The 15,997-nt window shown below is 57.4% G+C and overlaps 1 protein-coding gene across 1 annotated transcript in view; it reads right to left on the bottom strand.

Moving 5' to 3' along the window:
* Positions 1-15,993, bottom strand: part of HTRA3 (HtrA serine peptidase 3) — a gene marked incomplete at its 5' end in the record, with an annotated part of 48,999 nt that extends 33,006 nt beyond the window's left edge. Inside the window, 2 exons of the mRNA XM_004383553.1 lie at positions 812-911; positions 15,708-15,993. Coding sequence (XP_004383610.1) covers positions 812-911; positions 15,708-15,993 — 386 coding nt within the window. The remainder of the gene's footprint in view (positions 1-811; positions 912-15,707) is intronic.
* Between the last annotated feature and the right edge of the window lie 4 nt (positions 15,994-15,997).

Genomic DNA, 15,997 nt, shown 5'->3' with positions numbered 1-15,997 from the left:
TTTGGAAGCAGATAACTTGTATTCTAGATTTCACAGATGAAGAGGAATTTTGGTCCAGGATGGAATTCAGACTTGAAGTTGATTTAAGGCTTTTGAAATATGATGGAGTAAATGTGTTTTATGTGGTAAGGGCATGAATTTTTGTGGGCCAAAGGGTGGAATGTCACAGATTGAACTGTATTCCCTCAAAATGTGTGTGAACTTGGCTAGGCCATGATTCCTAGTATTCTGTGGTTGTCCACCATTTTGTGCTCTGATGTGATTATCCTATGTGTTGTAAATCCTAACTTTTATGATGTTAATGAGGTGGGATTAGAGATAGTTATGTTAATGAGGTAGGATCATACAGGATTAGGATGTATCATAAGTCAATCTCTTTGGATATATAAAAGAGAGAAGCGAGCAGAGAGACATGGGGCCTTCATACCACCAAGAAAGCAGAGCCGGGAGTGGAGAGTGTCCTTTGGACCCCAGGTCCCTGTGCTGAGAAGCTCCTAGACCAGGGGAAGATTGATGACAAGGACCTTCCCCCAGAGCTGACACAGAGAGAGAGAAAGCCTTCCCCTGGAGCTGGCCCCCTGAATTTGGACTTCTAGCCCCCTCGACTGTGAGGGAATAAATTTCTGTTTGTTCAAGTCACCCACTTGTGGTATTTCTGTTACAGCAGCACTGGATGACTAAGACAACGGCCTGATTCTGCACCTGCTTTCAACCCCCAGCTGCTGGCATAGATCTAGGTCTGGCCCCAATGATGGCAGGGAGGCTGGGGACAAGGGATGCCACAGAAGGGCGAGCGAGGGGCCTCACGCACCTCAGGAAGAGCTCGATGTGGACCACGGCTGGCGCGATCTTCTCCACCACGTCGGCAATGAAGTTGAATTTGTACCTTGGGCTGTTCAGCTGGTGGAGACCTGCGCTGGCAGGAAGAACCAGGTGTGTTAACGAGGTGCAGGCCCTGCCACTCCCCGGGGAACCCCCACCCTAGGTGCAGGTGGAGGAGGCTGACCCCAGATCCTCACTCACCAGGTGCAGAGCCTGCCTCGGCCTACACTGAACCCCCATGGGGACCCCTCACACGCAGCCGTGCAGGGGCACCCAGATGTGCGAAAGATGGCTCACTTGCCCCAAGATGGTGAGCAAAGCATTGTCACGTCAGCTCGCTGGGCTCTGCCAGGCCAGCAGGAAGGCTCAGAGAGATTAGGACACCTGCCTGGGGCCACAGAGCAGGGCTGGCAAGGGGTTAGCCCCTAGGCACTTGCCTCCACCCCCGTCTGTCAGTGTGTCATCCTGTGGTGGCTGCCTGTTGCTGTGATGCTGGAAGCTGTGCCATCGGTATTTGAAATACCAGCAGGGTCACCTCTGGTGGACGGGAGACTAAGACAGACTAGGAAGAAAGGCCTGGTGATCTACTTTTGAAAATCAGCCAGTGAAAACCCTATGGATCACAACAGAACATTGCCCACCATAGTGCTGGAAGATGAGCCCCCTGGGGTGGAAGGCACTCAACACGCACAGTGGCTGCAGCACCGAAGTCGAGCAGACCGAGGATCGGGAAGATGGGGCAGGACCGGGCAACGCTTTCTTCTGTTTGTTACCACAACTCGGCGCTGACTCAGCCTCAGCTACAACGACAACAGTGCTCACACGAGAGAACGGGCCCTTTCTGCAGGCTCACCCGGGCCCCCAGCCCCAGGGCTTGCACAGACTGGGTAAGGGGGCAGAGCGCACCTTGGGTCCTCCCTTCCCAGCTGCCTCTGCCTGACCACAGTGTGCCCCCGCCCCCGAGCCCCGCTGACCGCTGACTTCTGGGTCGCCGGGGCCCACATCTGCGTCTGACTTGGCTGCACCCCAGGAGGCCTTGCCAGGAGGTTCACAAACTTCCCCGGAACCTTCTCGGCTCAGATTTCTGCTCCATCAGCAGTGGGGCCGCCAGCACCGCAGGCCCAGAGCACGTGAGTGGCGGGAGGCCGCTCTCTTTGGTCCCCCAGCACAGGCGTGTGCCAAGGCCTCCCAGGTCCTGGACAGGCTGATGCTATCTGGAACCCAGACTGCCTGGTGTGGCCTGTAAGTGGCTCCCACCCTTAGTGAGCACTGGGCCAGGAGTCACCCCCGCCCGAGCTCGCCTGGGCCCCACCACCTTCCAGCTGTGTGGCTTCAGGCAAATCACTCACCCTCTCTGGGCCTTGACTCCTTGTCTGAAAAACGGGCCGTGGGAAATGAGCGCAAATGTGACTTACATACTGCAGAGCTCTCTGCCCAGTGGGGCACCCCCCCCAACACGAGGCGTTTCTCCTGATGATCGTTGGGACGTGACCAGACATGAGGGTTTAGTGGAAATCTGGTTCCAAACCCTCAACACATTTGTCGAAGTGATGAGGGTGACTTGAGCCGGTGCCACCAGGGCAGCAGGGCAGGGGCCCCTGCAGGAGTGAGATCCCACCTGTGCCCCTAGAGCCCCCTGTCCTGGGGGGCAGCCAGGGTGGGGTTATTGCCTTCTTTTCTAAAAAATACACTTTACTTTTTAGAGCAGATTCAGGTCTATGGAGGAATCCCTGGGTGGTTCAAGCAGTGAACGTACTCAGTTGCTCACCAAAAAGCTGGAGGTTCAAGTCTACCCAGAGGTGGCTTGAAAGAAAGGCCTGGTAGTCTGCTTCTGAAAAATCAGCCACTGAAAACCCTATGGAGCACAGTTCTACTCTGACACACACGGGGCCACAGTGAGCCGTGAGCCGGCTCGACTTAACAGCAACTGGTGCTGGTCACCAAAAACCAAACCTGTGCTGTCGGGGTGCTTCCGACCCATAGTGACCCTACAGGACAGAGTACAACTGCCCCATAGGGTTTCCAAGGCTACCCGGAAGCAGACTGCCACATCTTTCTTTCGAAGAGTGGCTGGTGGGTTCAAATCACCAACCTTACAGTTACGCAGCCGAGCGCTTTAACCACTGCGCCACCAGGGCTCCTGGTAGGTGTACAGAAAAATTGTGCAGAAAGTACAGAGAGTTTCCATGTGCCCCCTCCCACTCACACACACTGCTCCTCCTATTGTTAACATCTTGTATTCCTGCCCTACAGGAGTTACAATGGAGGGACCAACATTGATACATTGTTATAAACTAGTCCATAGTTTACACTAGGGAAGTGCCTCCTTAAAGGTGTGGAGACCGAGGCTTAGGGCAGAGACTCCCCTTGCCCAAGACACACAGTGACTTAGAAGAGACACCTGAGTTTGCGTGCAGGCTGCCGGATGCCCTTCGTGAGGTGCCACTCCCTCTGTCTCGGGGGCTCCCCAAAGCCCTCCCTGTCCATTAAGCCTGAGATGGGACACCAGGGCACAGGGAAGGGGCCGCCCCACCGGATCCTGCAGTGTCTGCTCTCCATTGGCCGCGAAGCACCGGCCCGTTCACGGCCTGGCCGTGAGGGCCCAGCCCCCTGCGGTCAGCCTGAATAAAAGGCCTCCTGTCCTAGGGTGGCCAGGACCTGGCTGGAGATGGGGCCCCTGCTGACCGCATCACCATGGTGCACTGCAGCCCGGGCACCGTGCTGAGCACCCTCCCAGAGAGAACTTTTGCACTCCCAGGGGTGCTGGGGTGTGGAGCCCACGTTAACATCTGCGCCGGGCCGAACTGCTCTGAGTGCTGGGCCCCACCACCCCGGCACACAGCAGGTGCTTGGAGGGTCAGAGGCTGAGGCTGTGTGAGCGAAGCCTCCCACCCCCGCCCCGGGTGCAGGGCCACCCAGAGGCAAGGGCTTAGCCCAGATGTGTCTGCCCCACCTGTGGCCCTGGAAACTTGGGTTCATTTCTCACCCACCCCAGCAGAGGGGGGAGGCCAGCCACAGCACCTGCTGCCCCGTGGGGGCCCTGATCCCCAACAAGACCCGGGGGACCAGGGAGGAGCCCCCAAACCTAGGCCCTTCTCCATCACAGGGGGATTCAGCTGGACCTGGGGCTGGATTTGCCTGCAGCAGGAGCAGAAGCCGCGTCTCCTCCCACCCTGGGTGCTCAGTGCTCGCTGAAGTTTGAACCGACAGCCTGGAACACGTTCCTTTCCAATGTGGTCTCTTCAGAAATCACTTAAAATATGTCACACTAAACTTTATATGTAATTGAAGAAAGAGAACAAACCAAGCCTCTGTGAAATACCCATAAGGAAGAGGCAGGCAGGAGACAGATGACTGGGTGGTGGTTATCCTGGGGGTGGCGGAGGATTAGGGCTTGTTTCATCTTCTTTCATGGACTTTATAGTACATTTTTCCCCAAAGGCAAATTACATACAGATAGAGCTGAAAATAAGAAAGAGGGGAGGAAGGCCTGAAATGGGGGGCAGCTAAACGCCGGACTGGTCTCCCAGCCCACCTCCAGTGGCCAGGCAGGGCCCTCATGCGTGGGGGCCAGGGGTGAGAACCCCAACAGAAAAGCTCACACTGGCTCCCCTCACAGCCCAGCCCAGGGCTCCCTCTGGACAGAGAGGGGTCTGCTTCACCCCATGCCCCCAGCAGTAACCAGCCGGGACGACGCCCATGCAGCCTCCAAAAATGGCTGCTGAATGAGTGAATGAATGAGTGAGTGAATGGATGAGTGAGTGAATGAATGAATGTGTGAGCGAATGAATGAGTGAATGTGTGAGTGAATTAATGAGTGAATGGATGACTGAAATGGATGAATAAGTGAGTGAATGAATGAATGTGTGAGCAAATGAATGAGTGAATGTGTGAGTGAATTAATGGTGAATGGATGACTGAAATGGATGAAAGAGTGAGTGAACGAGTGAGTGACTGAGTGAAGGAATGACGACGTTGCTCTGGCCCAGCACCCAGCAGGTCTACAAACCCCACCACAAAGCCAAATCCTCCTGCTGTTCAGCCTCTTAACCAACTCCCCCAGCAGCCTCACAACGGCAGCCTGAGTGACCCATTTTACAATCCAGGCAACTGAGGCTCCGAGCCACTCAGCGGGGGCCCAGGTCTGCGGGCTTCAGGCCTCTGCTTCAGAGGCTCTGGGGCTGGTCCTGTTGCTTTAAGCGGCTTGGTGGGTGGTGGGTGGGGGCAGGAGGTTCCCTGGTCCTCCTTCCCACAAGAGATGACTCAGGATGAGTCAGGGGGAGGGACGATGCACTCCCACCACCTCCTCCCCATGAAAACCTGGGCCTCAGGCTGGGAAGCAGACTCTGTTTATTTGGGGGTTTATGACAACCCCACTCCCACCCAGTCCTTGAGCCAAATTCTGAAGTCAACCGTTGGTCTCAAACAAATTCAGCTGTTAGCATTTTTTTCCCTTTTTAATTTAAAACTAAGCCGTGAGCAAGGGGGGAGAGTGCTGACATACTCAAGGGTTTGCAACCAACGTCACGGAACAAGCCGTGGAGAAATTGTTGAATGGGAGACTAATCTGCTCTGTAAGCTTCTACCTCAACAACTATCAAATGTTCAAAAACAAGCCCTGATCCAAAGGCCCGGGCAGTTCTAGTTGGAGCAGCTTGACTCAGAGCGAAGCGGGGTGTCCGGAAGTGCCTGGGGCGAGGAAGGGGCTCAGCAGGAACAAGGGAGAGAGCCAGGCCTTGGGGCTCTGCTCCCAGCAGTCCTGCGGGGCTGGCCTTCAGGGGCTGAGGGCAGCGGCAGACCCTGACTGAGGACCTACTGTGTGCTGAGCTCTGTACAGTCAGAAGGGAACAGATGGGGAAACCGAGGCCCAGAGTGGGGCCGTGGCTGGTCCAGACGCGCTGCAGGGCCACCGGGTACAGCTGCACAGGTTGCGCACTGCACAACTCCAGGACGCGGTATGGCTGGCTCCCCACTGGTGACTGCGCAGTGCACGGGCTGCCCAGCTGTATGCACGTGTTAACCCCACCAGCAGCAATGCTGTTCCTCCACCGCTGAGTTCACTACCCCTTCTTCTATTGCCCCCTGCCGTCAGCAGACCTCTCTGCCACCCAGCAGCCAGCTGGGGATGGGAAGGCATCAATGATGCCCACAAGGGCCCAGGCTGTGCCCATCTGCCCATAATGCAGACCAGACCAACGGCCTGCCGGCCAGCTGGCAGCTTCTCAGCACGGCATTCAAGGACCCAGGCTAGGCTCGCCTTCCGCCTAGTCCTCTGCACCACGCCTCCTGTTCCCTAAGCAGACTGTGTTCCTCCCTGCCTGTGTGCCTTTGCACATGTGGTTCCCTCCGCAAGCAGTGCCCTTCCCCTCATCCTCCCCTGGGAAGCCCGCCCTGACGCAGGCCGGCTGGCCTCTCCCTCCCCTCTGGTCCTGCGGCACCTTGTACCCCTGCCAAAGCTCAATCTCTGACTGTCCAGTGGCCCTGGAGCCCCTGCCCCAGGCCCTGGCCCACAGCAGCCAGCAGGCATCAAGGGAGGGAGGGGGGAAGGGAGGAAGGGAGTGAATGTTCCCCCGGAACAGACAAATGGTCCCAGGCCCCCACCTTCGGGCTGGCCTTGTGAAGCCCAGGGGCCACCTCCTTCTCAGGCTCCTTGAGTTCCCAGACGGCCCCCTGTGATTTTCTCTGTAGAACTTGCCTGTCCCCGAGTGACCCGTCTCCCCCAAGCCAAGAACAGCAGCTGCAGACCCCCCGTGCTCCTGGGGGGGTGGATGCTGCTGTCCGTGATCCTCTACGCTGGGTGGGGGCAGGGCTGCCTCCGTCCAAGGCCACACCCGGGCGCTGGGCATCTGTGCCTTCACTTCCTCCTCACCAATGCGGCACAGCAGGACCCCTCCAGCTGTTGTACAGCGAGGACAGGGGCTCTGAGAGGGTGGGAGAACTGCCAGGGCCGCACAGCCAGGCCCACTGACCCCAGCGTCCTTGGCCCAGGTACCAGCTGCCCGGCCCAGGAGAACCCAGTCTGGCCTGTGGGCTCCGGGCCAGCCTGGCTTCTCCATTGTTGCGTTCCACGCCTGGCTCGGCCACCAGCCAGCCCCAAAAAGGGGAGGCTTGGCCATGAGCATGTCACTTTATGGAGAAAGCGCAGGGCACCTCATGGGCCCCCCAGGCCAGGCAGGGTCTGGGCCCACAGAGCTGCCCAAGCCACCAGTGTCAGGGCAGTCAGCCCTCACCTTCCTGTTACAGGAAACCCTCCAGGCCCTCACTGGGCTGGGTCAGTTGACCCCGCTGGGCCCCAGGCTCCTCAGCTGGGCAGTGGGGACTGGGCCAGTGGACACTCCCTGGGCAGGGCCTGGACACAGCATCCTCCTCTCCCCCGCTCCCCTTGCAAACGTCCTTGCCTTCCCTTCCTCAAGCTCGGCTTGGGCCTGAAATGCCCACCTGTCCTTACCCACGTGCAGGTCTGTCTCACTGATGTCTGTTAGGCCCTCCCAGTCATCATCCCCATGACTGCCTGGGGGTCCAAGGAGGAGGGCGCCCCCGTCCCCCCCAGCTCTAGCCTGGGAGATGTGTGGTGTCTCACCAGGGCAGGTGGCGGGGCTGGGACCCCCACTCCCCAGCAGCCGACGCCAGCTGGCACCCCTGCGCAGGCCTGGCGCTGGGTTGGGGGCACACTCTACCACACGTCCTGGCACGTCTTGGCTGTGCTCAAGACAAGGGGTCGGAGATTTTATTCTGTTTAGCACCCTCATCGGACCTCTGCAGACGCCCCTTCTCACGATGCAGGGGGCCTGCCCGGCCTGGAGCGCTAGAGCCGGGCGACCGCGGACAGCCCACTGCACCTCCCAGGGCCTTTGTGAATAAAGAGCCATGACAACAGCACCAAAACACGGGGACTGAAGCTCACACCACTGACCCGAAACAGACAGGGGGCCCCTCCCTCCAAGCACACCCTGGAGGAGGTGTCCCCTCCTCCATAGGGCTCCCCTCTCCCTCGTCCAGTTTTCACCAATCCCAGGTCTCTGGGGCACCAAGTGAGTCTCTGCTCAGCCTCACTGTCCCTGGCGCTCCGGCAGCCTGGCGAGCAGACGGCTGGCTGAGGGGCACATCAGGCCAACTCGGCTCTGGCTCACCCGCTGGCACCCGACCACGTCTGGGCAGCCACGCTGCTCTGCTCATCCCCAAGTGGCTAGTGGTCTCCTGGGGGTCCCCTCAGAGGGGGGACCTGGCTGAGTGAGGGGCTCCAGGGGCCCAGCACAGGTTGGAGGCAACCTGCCTGCTGTCTGCCCAAAATGTAGACCTTGCTGTTGTGAGTTACTGTCGAGCTGATTCATCTTGTGTTCACCCTGTGTGTGCAGAGTAGAACTGTGCTCCGTGGGGTTCTCAAGGCTGAGTGCTTCTGTTGTCATTTTTTAAAGATTCTTTTGGTGTTCAAAAAATAGAAATCAAAACACACCAAGTTAACAATTTCTGCATGTTCAGTTCCGTGACACTGATTATATTCTTCATGGTGTGTGACCCTTCTCACCCTCCTTTTCTGAAATGTTCCTCCCCCATTCACACGAATTAACGGCTCCCTAAGTGTCCTATCTCCGGAAAACCTGGTGGTGCAGTGGTTAAGAGCTATGCCTGTTAACCAAAAGGTCAGCAGTTCGAATCCAGCAGCCACTCCTTGGAAACCCCATGGGGCAGTTCTACTCTGTCCTACAGGGTCGCTGTGAGTCGGAATCTAAACTTTCAAGTTGCTGTTTGTTGCCAATTTGATCCCATTTTGATGGTTCTTTAAAAGAACATAATGCTCAAGGCAGGCATTCTTTACTAATTAAGCTATTGTTTGGTTTAAAGAAGACTCCAGGGGATACTTTTGGTAAAACGTTTACAGATTGTCTAAGCGCAATAGTTTCCGAGGTTCATTCAATACTTGACCTTTTGGAAGCAGATCGCCAGGCCTGTCTTCTGCGGCACCTCTGGGTAGGTTTGAATCACAACCTTTTGGCTGCTAGTTGAACACTTAACTGTCTGTACAATCCAGCGACTGCCAAACCTAAACCACGGCCCCCAAAACACAGACACACAGGCGCAGCCACCCACTGGCTGAGCTCTTGCCGAGATCTGCTCCCCCCGGACATCCCCACACCAGTGTGTCCTCAGAACCATTACCTGAACTCTCCAGACCTGTTCTCCTGAAGCCATCCGGCCACCCCACCACCTCCAGCCCCTGGCAGCTCTGAGAGGCTGCCCCCCCAACCCCCAGCCCCCTGCACGGGTTCATCAACTCTCCCCCATGGGGCACTGGCTTCCCACCAGCTGGCCCTTGCACACTCTGCACACCCCACTTCCTGAGACAGGGCTCCTTGCAGCCCCTGGGCCTGGCCCCTGCTCTGCTCAGCACTTCCTGCCTCCGTCCTTCTCCAGAAGCCCCCCCCCCCCGACCTATCCCCTCCCATTCAGGGTTTGCCTGCGGTGGTGACGGTGGGCAGTAAGCAGAGGCCAGATCCAACTGTGCCTGCAAGCCACATCAGGGGCATAGTGGGAGCCCTGGCTGGCTGTCGGCAGGGGCCATCCAGGTCTCGTAAAGCCCCTCAGGCCTGAGAGGTGACTGAGGAGGGGAAGGGTCTCTAAGGCTTGGCCGGGGATGGGGGAGAGCAGCTGTGCAGCCCCCGGGTTTTACGGTCCTCTCTGGCTCAGCTACATCCCCCGCCCCCAGCCTTGGTGCAGGCGCTTGGCCGCTGCCCCAGCTCAGCTCAGCCCTGCAGGGGCTGAGGGGGTGGCAGAGGCGGGGAGAGGCCTGTGGGACCAGCCCCACTGCTGAATTCCGAGACATGTGTAGCCCAGGGAAGCTGCTAGGAGGATTAGAACTCAAAGGCCAACCGAAGCTCTTGAATAAATAAAACAGAGATGCCACCAAAAGCTGCTCACGGTTGGAAAACAAAGGCCAGTTATTAAACGCCACGTTGTGAAGGGCCGCAGCTCTCAATCGTGGATAACTTGCATGCCGCAAGGCTATCTCTGTGTGGCTGCAGGCGGAGGCTGCGCAGGTCACAGGGCTGGGGAGATGCACTGGGGACCCCCTCCCTGCACAGACCCTCTGCTGACACATTCACCCTATCTGTGTTACCCCATTGACAGACCAGCTGTCTTGAGTGGAGGTGAGAGCCAGCCCTGAGGGGCTCCCTGGAGAGGGAGTGAGCCTCCCGTTGCTGGAGGTGTGCTAGAAGGGGGCTCCCCCATGTGTGGGTGGCCCATTCATGTCACAGCACCTACATACAACACATAGCAGGCGCTGGGCCAGGCCTGGCAGGCGACAGACCAGGCCCTGCCCTCGAGGCCCAGAGACTGGTGCAGACGCAGATAAGGCAGAGGGGCAAAGAAACAGTCCTGACAACAGACAGGCAGTGGTGCAGGTGTGGGCACCAGGACAGAGAAGGTTACCTCCCTTGGACTTCAGGGTGGCCTCTGGGGGCGGCAGGGCATGTAGGACAAGGCGGCAGCACAAAGGCACGTGATGTAGAGGAGAGAGACTTCTGGCAGCGGCTGGGCGTGTGCAAAGGCCTCGAGGCAGGGAGGAGCCGGGGACGAGATGATGGCGTGAGCTGGCGTTGGAGGTGTGGGAGGCGCCAGCTGGCACAGGGTCTGGGGGCCAGGTCAGGTTGGTGAGTGTCGGGGTGGGTCCTGCAGGTGATGGGCAGGGCTGATGAATCAGATCAGCCTGGCTGCCTTGTGAGGGACGGGCCACAAGGAGAGGAGGGGACCGAGTCAGTGGAAGCTCAGGGTTGCCCGGGCGAGGAGGAGCAGCAGCTGGCTGGGGACGGTTCGAGGTCGAGCTGAGAGGAGTCGCTGTTGGACGGGACATGAGGGCGGAAAGGAAGGGGGTCAGAGACAACAAACATCAGAGGTGGTCCCCTTGACTGAGCTGGGGAGGACCGGAGTTAGAGACCCAAACAGCTCAGCGCCAGGTGATAGGTCTCCAGCTCCGGAAGGAGACGGGAGGGGGACAGACTGCCTGAGTCATCCCTGGGTGGTAGTTAAGGCAGAGGACGGGACACTCACAGAGGGTGAGAAGGCCCGGGAGGCCCTGCTAACTGTCAAGTGAGGAGGAGACGGGGGCTGAGGGAGGAGCGGAGGGAGGGAGCAGAGGAGATACACAGCCAGCATCACCTGCAAACACACCTGGCCCAGGTGTGTGACAAGCTGGCAGGTGTATAAATGTCTGGAGTGGACATTGCTGTACAAGCTGCCTGGTGACTTCTGCCCGGGCCCCTGAGAGGGCGGAGGGGGGCACTACTCACAGAGCACTCTATAGAGGCTGGGGAACTGGGCCAGACCCTGATTCCAGACCTGAGGACCCCACTGCCCCTGGAGCACACAGCCTGGGGCCTGGAGGGTGAGGCTTCCAGGGCAGCCAGACCTGGCCAGGTGGGCTCGGTCACCTCCTGGCTGTGGGACTCAGAGGTCCCGCCCCCTTGCAGAGTCCCAGTTAAGGCGTCTATGACGTCAAGTCCCTAGGTGGTTCGCACAGTGAGCGCGCTCCACTGAAACGCTGGAGGTTCGAGTCCAGCTACGCATCGGACTGGTCATTAGTGCTGGCGCGAGCATTATGTGTCTTGGCCAATTAACCCTTGCGACCACTCTTTATGGTAGGGCTACTATCACCCATTTTACAGATGAGGAAACTGAGGGTCATTCGGTAACAGGGCTAAGGTCCCAGCATTGGTAAGAGGTTCACTGGGGAGGCGGGTCTGGGAGCACTGAGGACCCGGCCCATGACCCCCACACACCCGGCCGCCACCTGCCTCTCCAGTGTCACCTCTGTTTGAGGCCATCAGTTCTTCTCCTTCCCCACAGCTGCGTCCGTCCTCCATGCCCGTGAGGTCCTCAGGGGCACGCACAAGGTCTGCTTTGTTGCCGAGTCCTCGTCACCCAGCCTGGCACACAGAAGCTGCTTGGTAATCGTGGACGTGGTCATCGGAGAGTGGGTGTTTCAACACCCAGAGCACCTCCAGCACCCCGCCCGCCCCAGGCCCCGGAGCTGTTCTCATACTGTCCGCCACGTTGGGGTCAAGGCTGGGATGGGAGCAGCCACCAAACACGGCCGGGCGCCTCAGCCGCCCAGAGCCCTCAGCCCTGGCAGCAGGGCCTGCGATGGGCCCCCAGCACCCAGCCCAAACTGGACAGGCTGCCTGTGCATGCTGTGGGCACTTGGAGAAGCATATGCCCGTCTTGAAGACACTGGGCGGCACCAATCTCTCGCTCTGTCTAAACGCAAGTCTGACCCGATGCCCCCACCTCCCAAAACCCTTCAAAGACTTGCCCAGCCGATCTCTTCCGCTTCCCAAACTGAGCTCCCCAGAACCCCAGTGGGCCGCAAGGAGGTCCTGTGTTTCTACCAGAAGAGCTCTCTGTTTGTTACTGATTGAGCTGTGCCCCCTAAGGAGATCGGCTAAAGTCTTAACCCCTGCACCAGTGAATGTGATCTTGTTTGGGGAAATAGGATGTTTCTTTGCAAAAGTGATCTGTTAACAAAGTTAAACCAGAGCAGGATGTGTCCTAATCCCAATCCCTTTTGAGCAGCATCTAATAAAAAAGGAAAACAGAGTCACACGGTGGGGGTTGGGGTGGGGGTGGGATAGACAGCATGTGACCGTCCGTCTACAAGACAAAGACACCGAGGATTGCCTGCAGCTACCCGAACCCACGAGAGAAGCAGGAACAGATTCTCCCTCACAGCCTCAGAAGCAGGGATGGATTATCAGGTATCAACAAATAGGGGCACCAGTTGTCCAAAGCAAAGACCCATGGATGCCGAGCAGACAGGACACAAGGAAAAGCACTGCAGGGCCCTAAATGAAACTGATACCAGCTCCAGTGTGTGAGAACGTGCCGGCCGGAAACAAAGTTCACGCAGCATCAGGAGGGCGCCCCCGTGAAGGTTGTTTAAGCTACGAGGCCCTACCACTTCAACACCTTCGTGGACGTCTGTCTCCTACAGTCCCCTCCCGAGTAACTGAAACTCCTTACCTCGGCGGGTCTCTTGGGAGGGTACTGTTTCTTTCTGATGAGCAAGAGGTGGGGGTGGGCTGTCGAGTCTAACTCTCATTATATTCACCCAAGGTGCAGCTGGATCTAACATGAGTGGTTACTGGGCAAGGACGGGTTATACTGATAGTTAACAGGACTCTGATCCATTTTGAGAGAACCGTCTTGTACATCCACGGCTGCTGAGCCAGGAGGGCCAGCAATGCTCTCTGCCATGATACAAACACAAAGGTGTGCTCTCGCACATGTCCTGGTAAACAACCAACGGGAACTCCCGTCCCAGATGACGCGCAAAACCAAGGGAACTCAAATAAGTCAACCATTGCAATGAATTCAATCACGTTACTTTTTAACCATATAGCATTTACCTACAGTAATGTCTTAAGTTTTGTAAACAATAATATTTATAAATTTAACTTTAAAATATGTTTGGCATACCCAAGGACGCAATCTAGCATCTATTTAACGTAATACTAACATGGGTAATAATTTAATACAATACTAACATAGCAAACATCCAAAAAATACTGGAATATTAGTATCTATCAAACACGAAAAGTTTTGATTTATCTATCAACTGAGTTTCTTTTTTTCCTGTCTGTTGCACGGGACACAGTGCTTGACATTGCTCTCTATAGGCTAATAAATGAGGTTATACATATAACTCAAGGAGCCCTGGTGGCGCAGTGGTTAAGAGCTCGGCTGCTGACCAAAATGTCAGCAGTTCAGATCCACCAGCCACTCCTTGGAAACCCTGTGGGGCAGTTCTCCTCTGTCCTATAGGGTCGCTATGAGCCGGAAAAGACTCGATGGCAAACCTAGGAGGTTTTTGGTATACATGACTCACGCATCCCATTCACGTGTGTGAGTGAGCAGAGGAGGGGTACCACAGACTCTTCAGTGTTTAGGGCCCTCACATGCCTTAATCCAGCCCTGCTCAGAAGGAATCAACACGGCCGACACCCTGATACAGACTCCCACCCTCCAGAGCCGTGGGAGAATAAATTTGTTCTTGAAAAGCACACACTTTGTGGTGTTTTTTACTGCAGCCCTAGGCGGCTAAGACATCGTTGAGGTTTTCTTGGGCTGCATCATTTGGGTTTTCCTCCTTACCGTGGGACTTTTCTCAGAGCCTCGCATCTCCTCAGGCATACCTCATGAAGGGGGCAGGTGACGGGAGCCCCATGGGTGTCAGGGGGATCTGGGGTTAGAGCTCCCCAGCCTTTTTAGGCCACGGGATTCTTATTTTCAGGATGCTAGGCACAATTTGGAGCCCTGGTGGCACAGTGGTTAAGAGTTTGGCTGCTAACCAAAGGGTTGGCAGTTTGAATCCACCAGGTGCTCCTTGGAAACCCTATGGGGCAGTTCTACTCTGTCCTATAGGGTCGCTATGAGTCAGAATTGACTTGACGGCAACAGGATTGGTTTTTTGGGTTTTTTTTTCAGGCAAAAAGCCCCGACCTACAGGCTGAAGTTTAAGCTCATTGGCACAACACTTACGGCCACTCATCACCCTGCTCCCACAACCTGCCCAGGTAACCCCCACCGTCACCACCCCTGCCGTCTGCACCAGCTGCTGGAAGCTTCTGTTCTCCCCAGCACTGCTCACCACGCACGCACAGTGTCCGATCAGGAAACCGTGTCCTCGTCCTTCAAGATCCGGGCGCCCCAGGCAGCCCGAGCTCCCCGTGGTGATCCCAGGAGACTGTGCTGGCGATCACTGTCTCCCTGACAGCTGCAGTTGAAGGCGGATGTGGGTCCGACTCTTCTCCGTGAGCCAAGAGCCGAGCGCAGGATCAGCCAGCACAGGCTTCAGTGAGTACCCGCTGCAGAATCTGCCTTCCTGAGCCACACCCAAACACAGCCGGGACAGCGGGGTTTTCTAGCCTTTCCCTCCATTCCCAAGGTCAACCTGCACGGCAAGAAGCCATACGGGGGCAGCTCCAGGTGGGGGCAGGCGGCTGTTATAGGGCTTCAACCAAAAAAAAAAAAAAAGAACCCATCGCCAGTGAATCGCCCCCAACTCCTGGCGCCTCCACGTGTCTCAGAGTAGAACTGTGCCCCACAGGGTTTTCAACGGCTCATAGATGGAAGGAGATCACCAGGTCTTTCTTCCGAGACACCTCAGGCTGGATTGGAACTGCCAGTCTTTTGGTTAGTAGCCGAGCTCTTAACTGTTTGTGCCTCCTGGGACTCCCTTGGGTAAAACCACGGAATAATTTCTACTAATATATAATTTTTTTGGAAGCAGATCGCCAGGCTCTGGGTGGGTTCGAACTGCCAACCTTTGGGTTAATAGATCAGCACAAATGGTGCCACTCAGGGATCTCTCGAGGGCTTGAGGGGACCGAGAAATCCCCAACCCCCAACAGCCTCTCCCTACAGAGCCCCGAGCAGCCCAGCCCCCAGCTGACCATTCCCCAACACCCCCTCCACCAGCACATTTTAACTGCATTGAACAAAGAAAGGCTGAAAACGCTGGGTGTCGCCCAAGAGGGCGGGCAAGCGGGACTTAGTGCTTTCAACCGACACCCGACGGAGTGGGGACGTGAGAACAGGGGAGGGACAAGGACAGGTCAGTTTGGAGGAGGCCAGAAGCTGGAGAAACACAGAGGTAGCCGAGCACTTGGTTTCATTTTGACCGAGCAATCCTGGGACCCTGGGACAGCAGTTCACCTTCCGGGCCTCAGTTTCCCCACCTGGAAGACCAGAGGGCTGGTTGGATGATTTTTTAAAAATGCCGTCCAGTTACGCCTAGGGCGCGCAGCGCGGACGTCGAGGCTCGGCCCCAGGTCTGGGCCTCAGTCTCCCCAGAAGGCCTCGCCGTCGTCCCCCCCCCAACCCGAGCTTACCCGACGGGCAGGCGCCCTTCTGCAGCTGGCGCACAGGCGTCCCGGCAAGCTGCAGCGCGCGGCGGCTGGCCGCCTGCAGCGCGCACACGTTGGCGTAGGTGTGCCCGTCGGTGCCGCACACGGCGTGCGCCCCGCGACAGCGACACGCGCCGCGCGCGCACTCCAGGCTCTCGCCGCACGGAGAGTCGAGCGGGCTGCCGCAGGGCTCGCCCTCGCCCGCGGCGCACACCAGGCAGCAGTTGCAGTGATCGGGCACGTAGCCGCCGGGGCAGCGGGGGCTCGGGCACCGC

Source organism: Trichechus manatus, unplaced genomic scaffold, assembly GCF_000243295.1.
Source record: "Trichechus manatus latirostris isolate Lorelei unplaced genomic scaffold, TriManLat1.0 scaffold00111, whole genome shotgun sequence".
Lineage (NCBI taxonomy): Eukaryota > Metazoa > Chordata > Mammalia > Sirenia > Trichechidae > Trichechus > Trichechus manatus.
The sequence above is the reverse complement of the archived record's forward strand: the minus strand, read 5'-3'. Positions and strand labels throughout refer to the sequence as shown.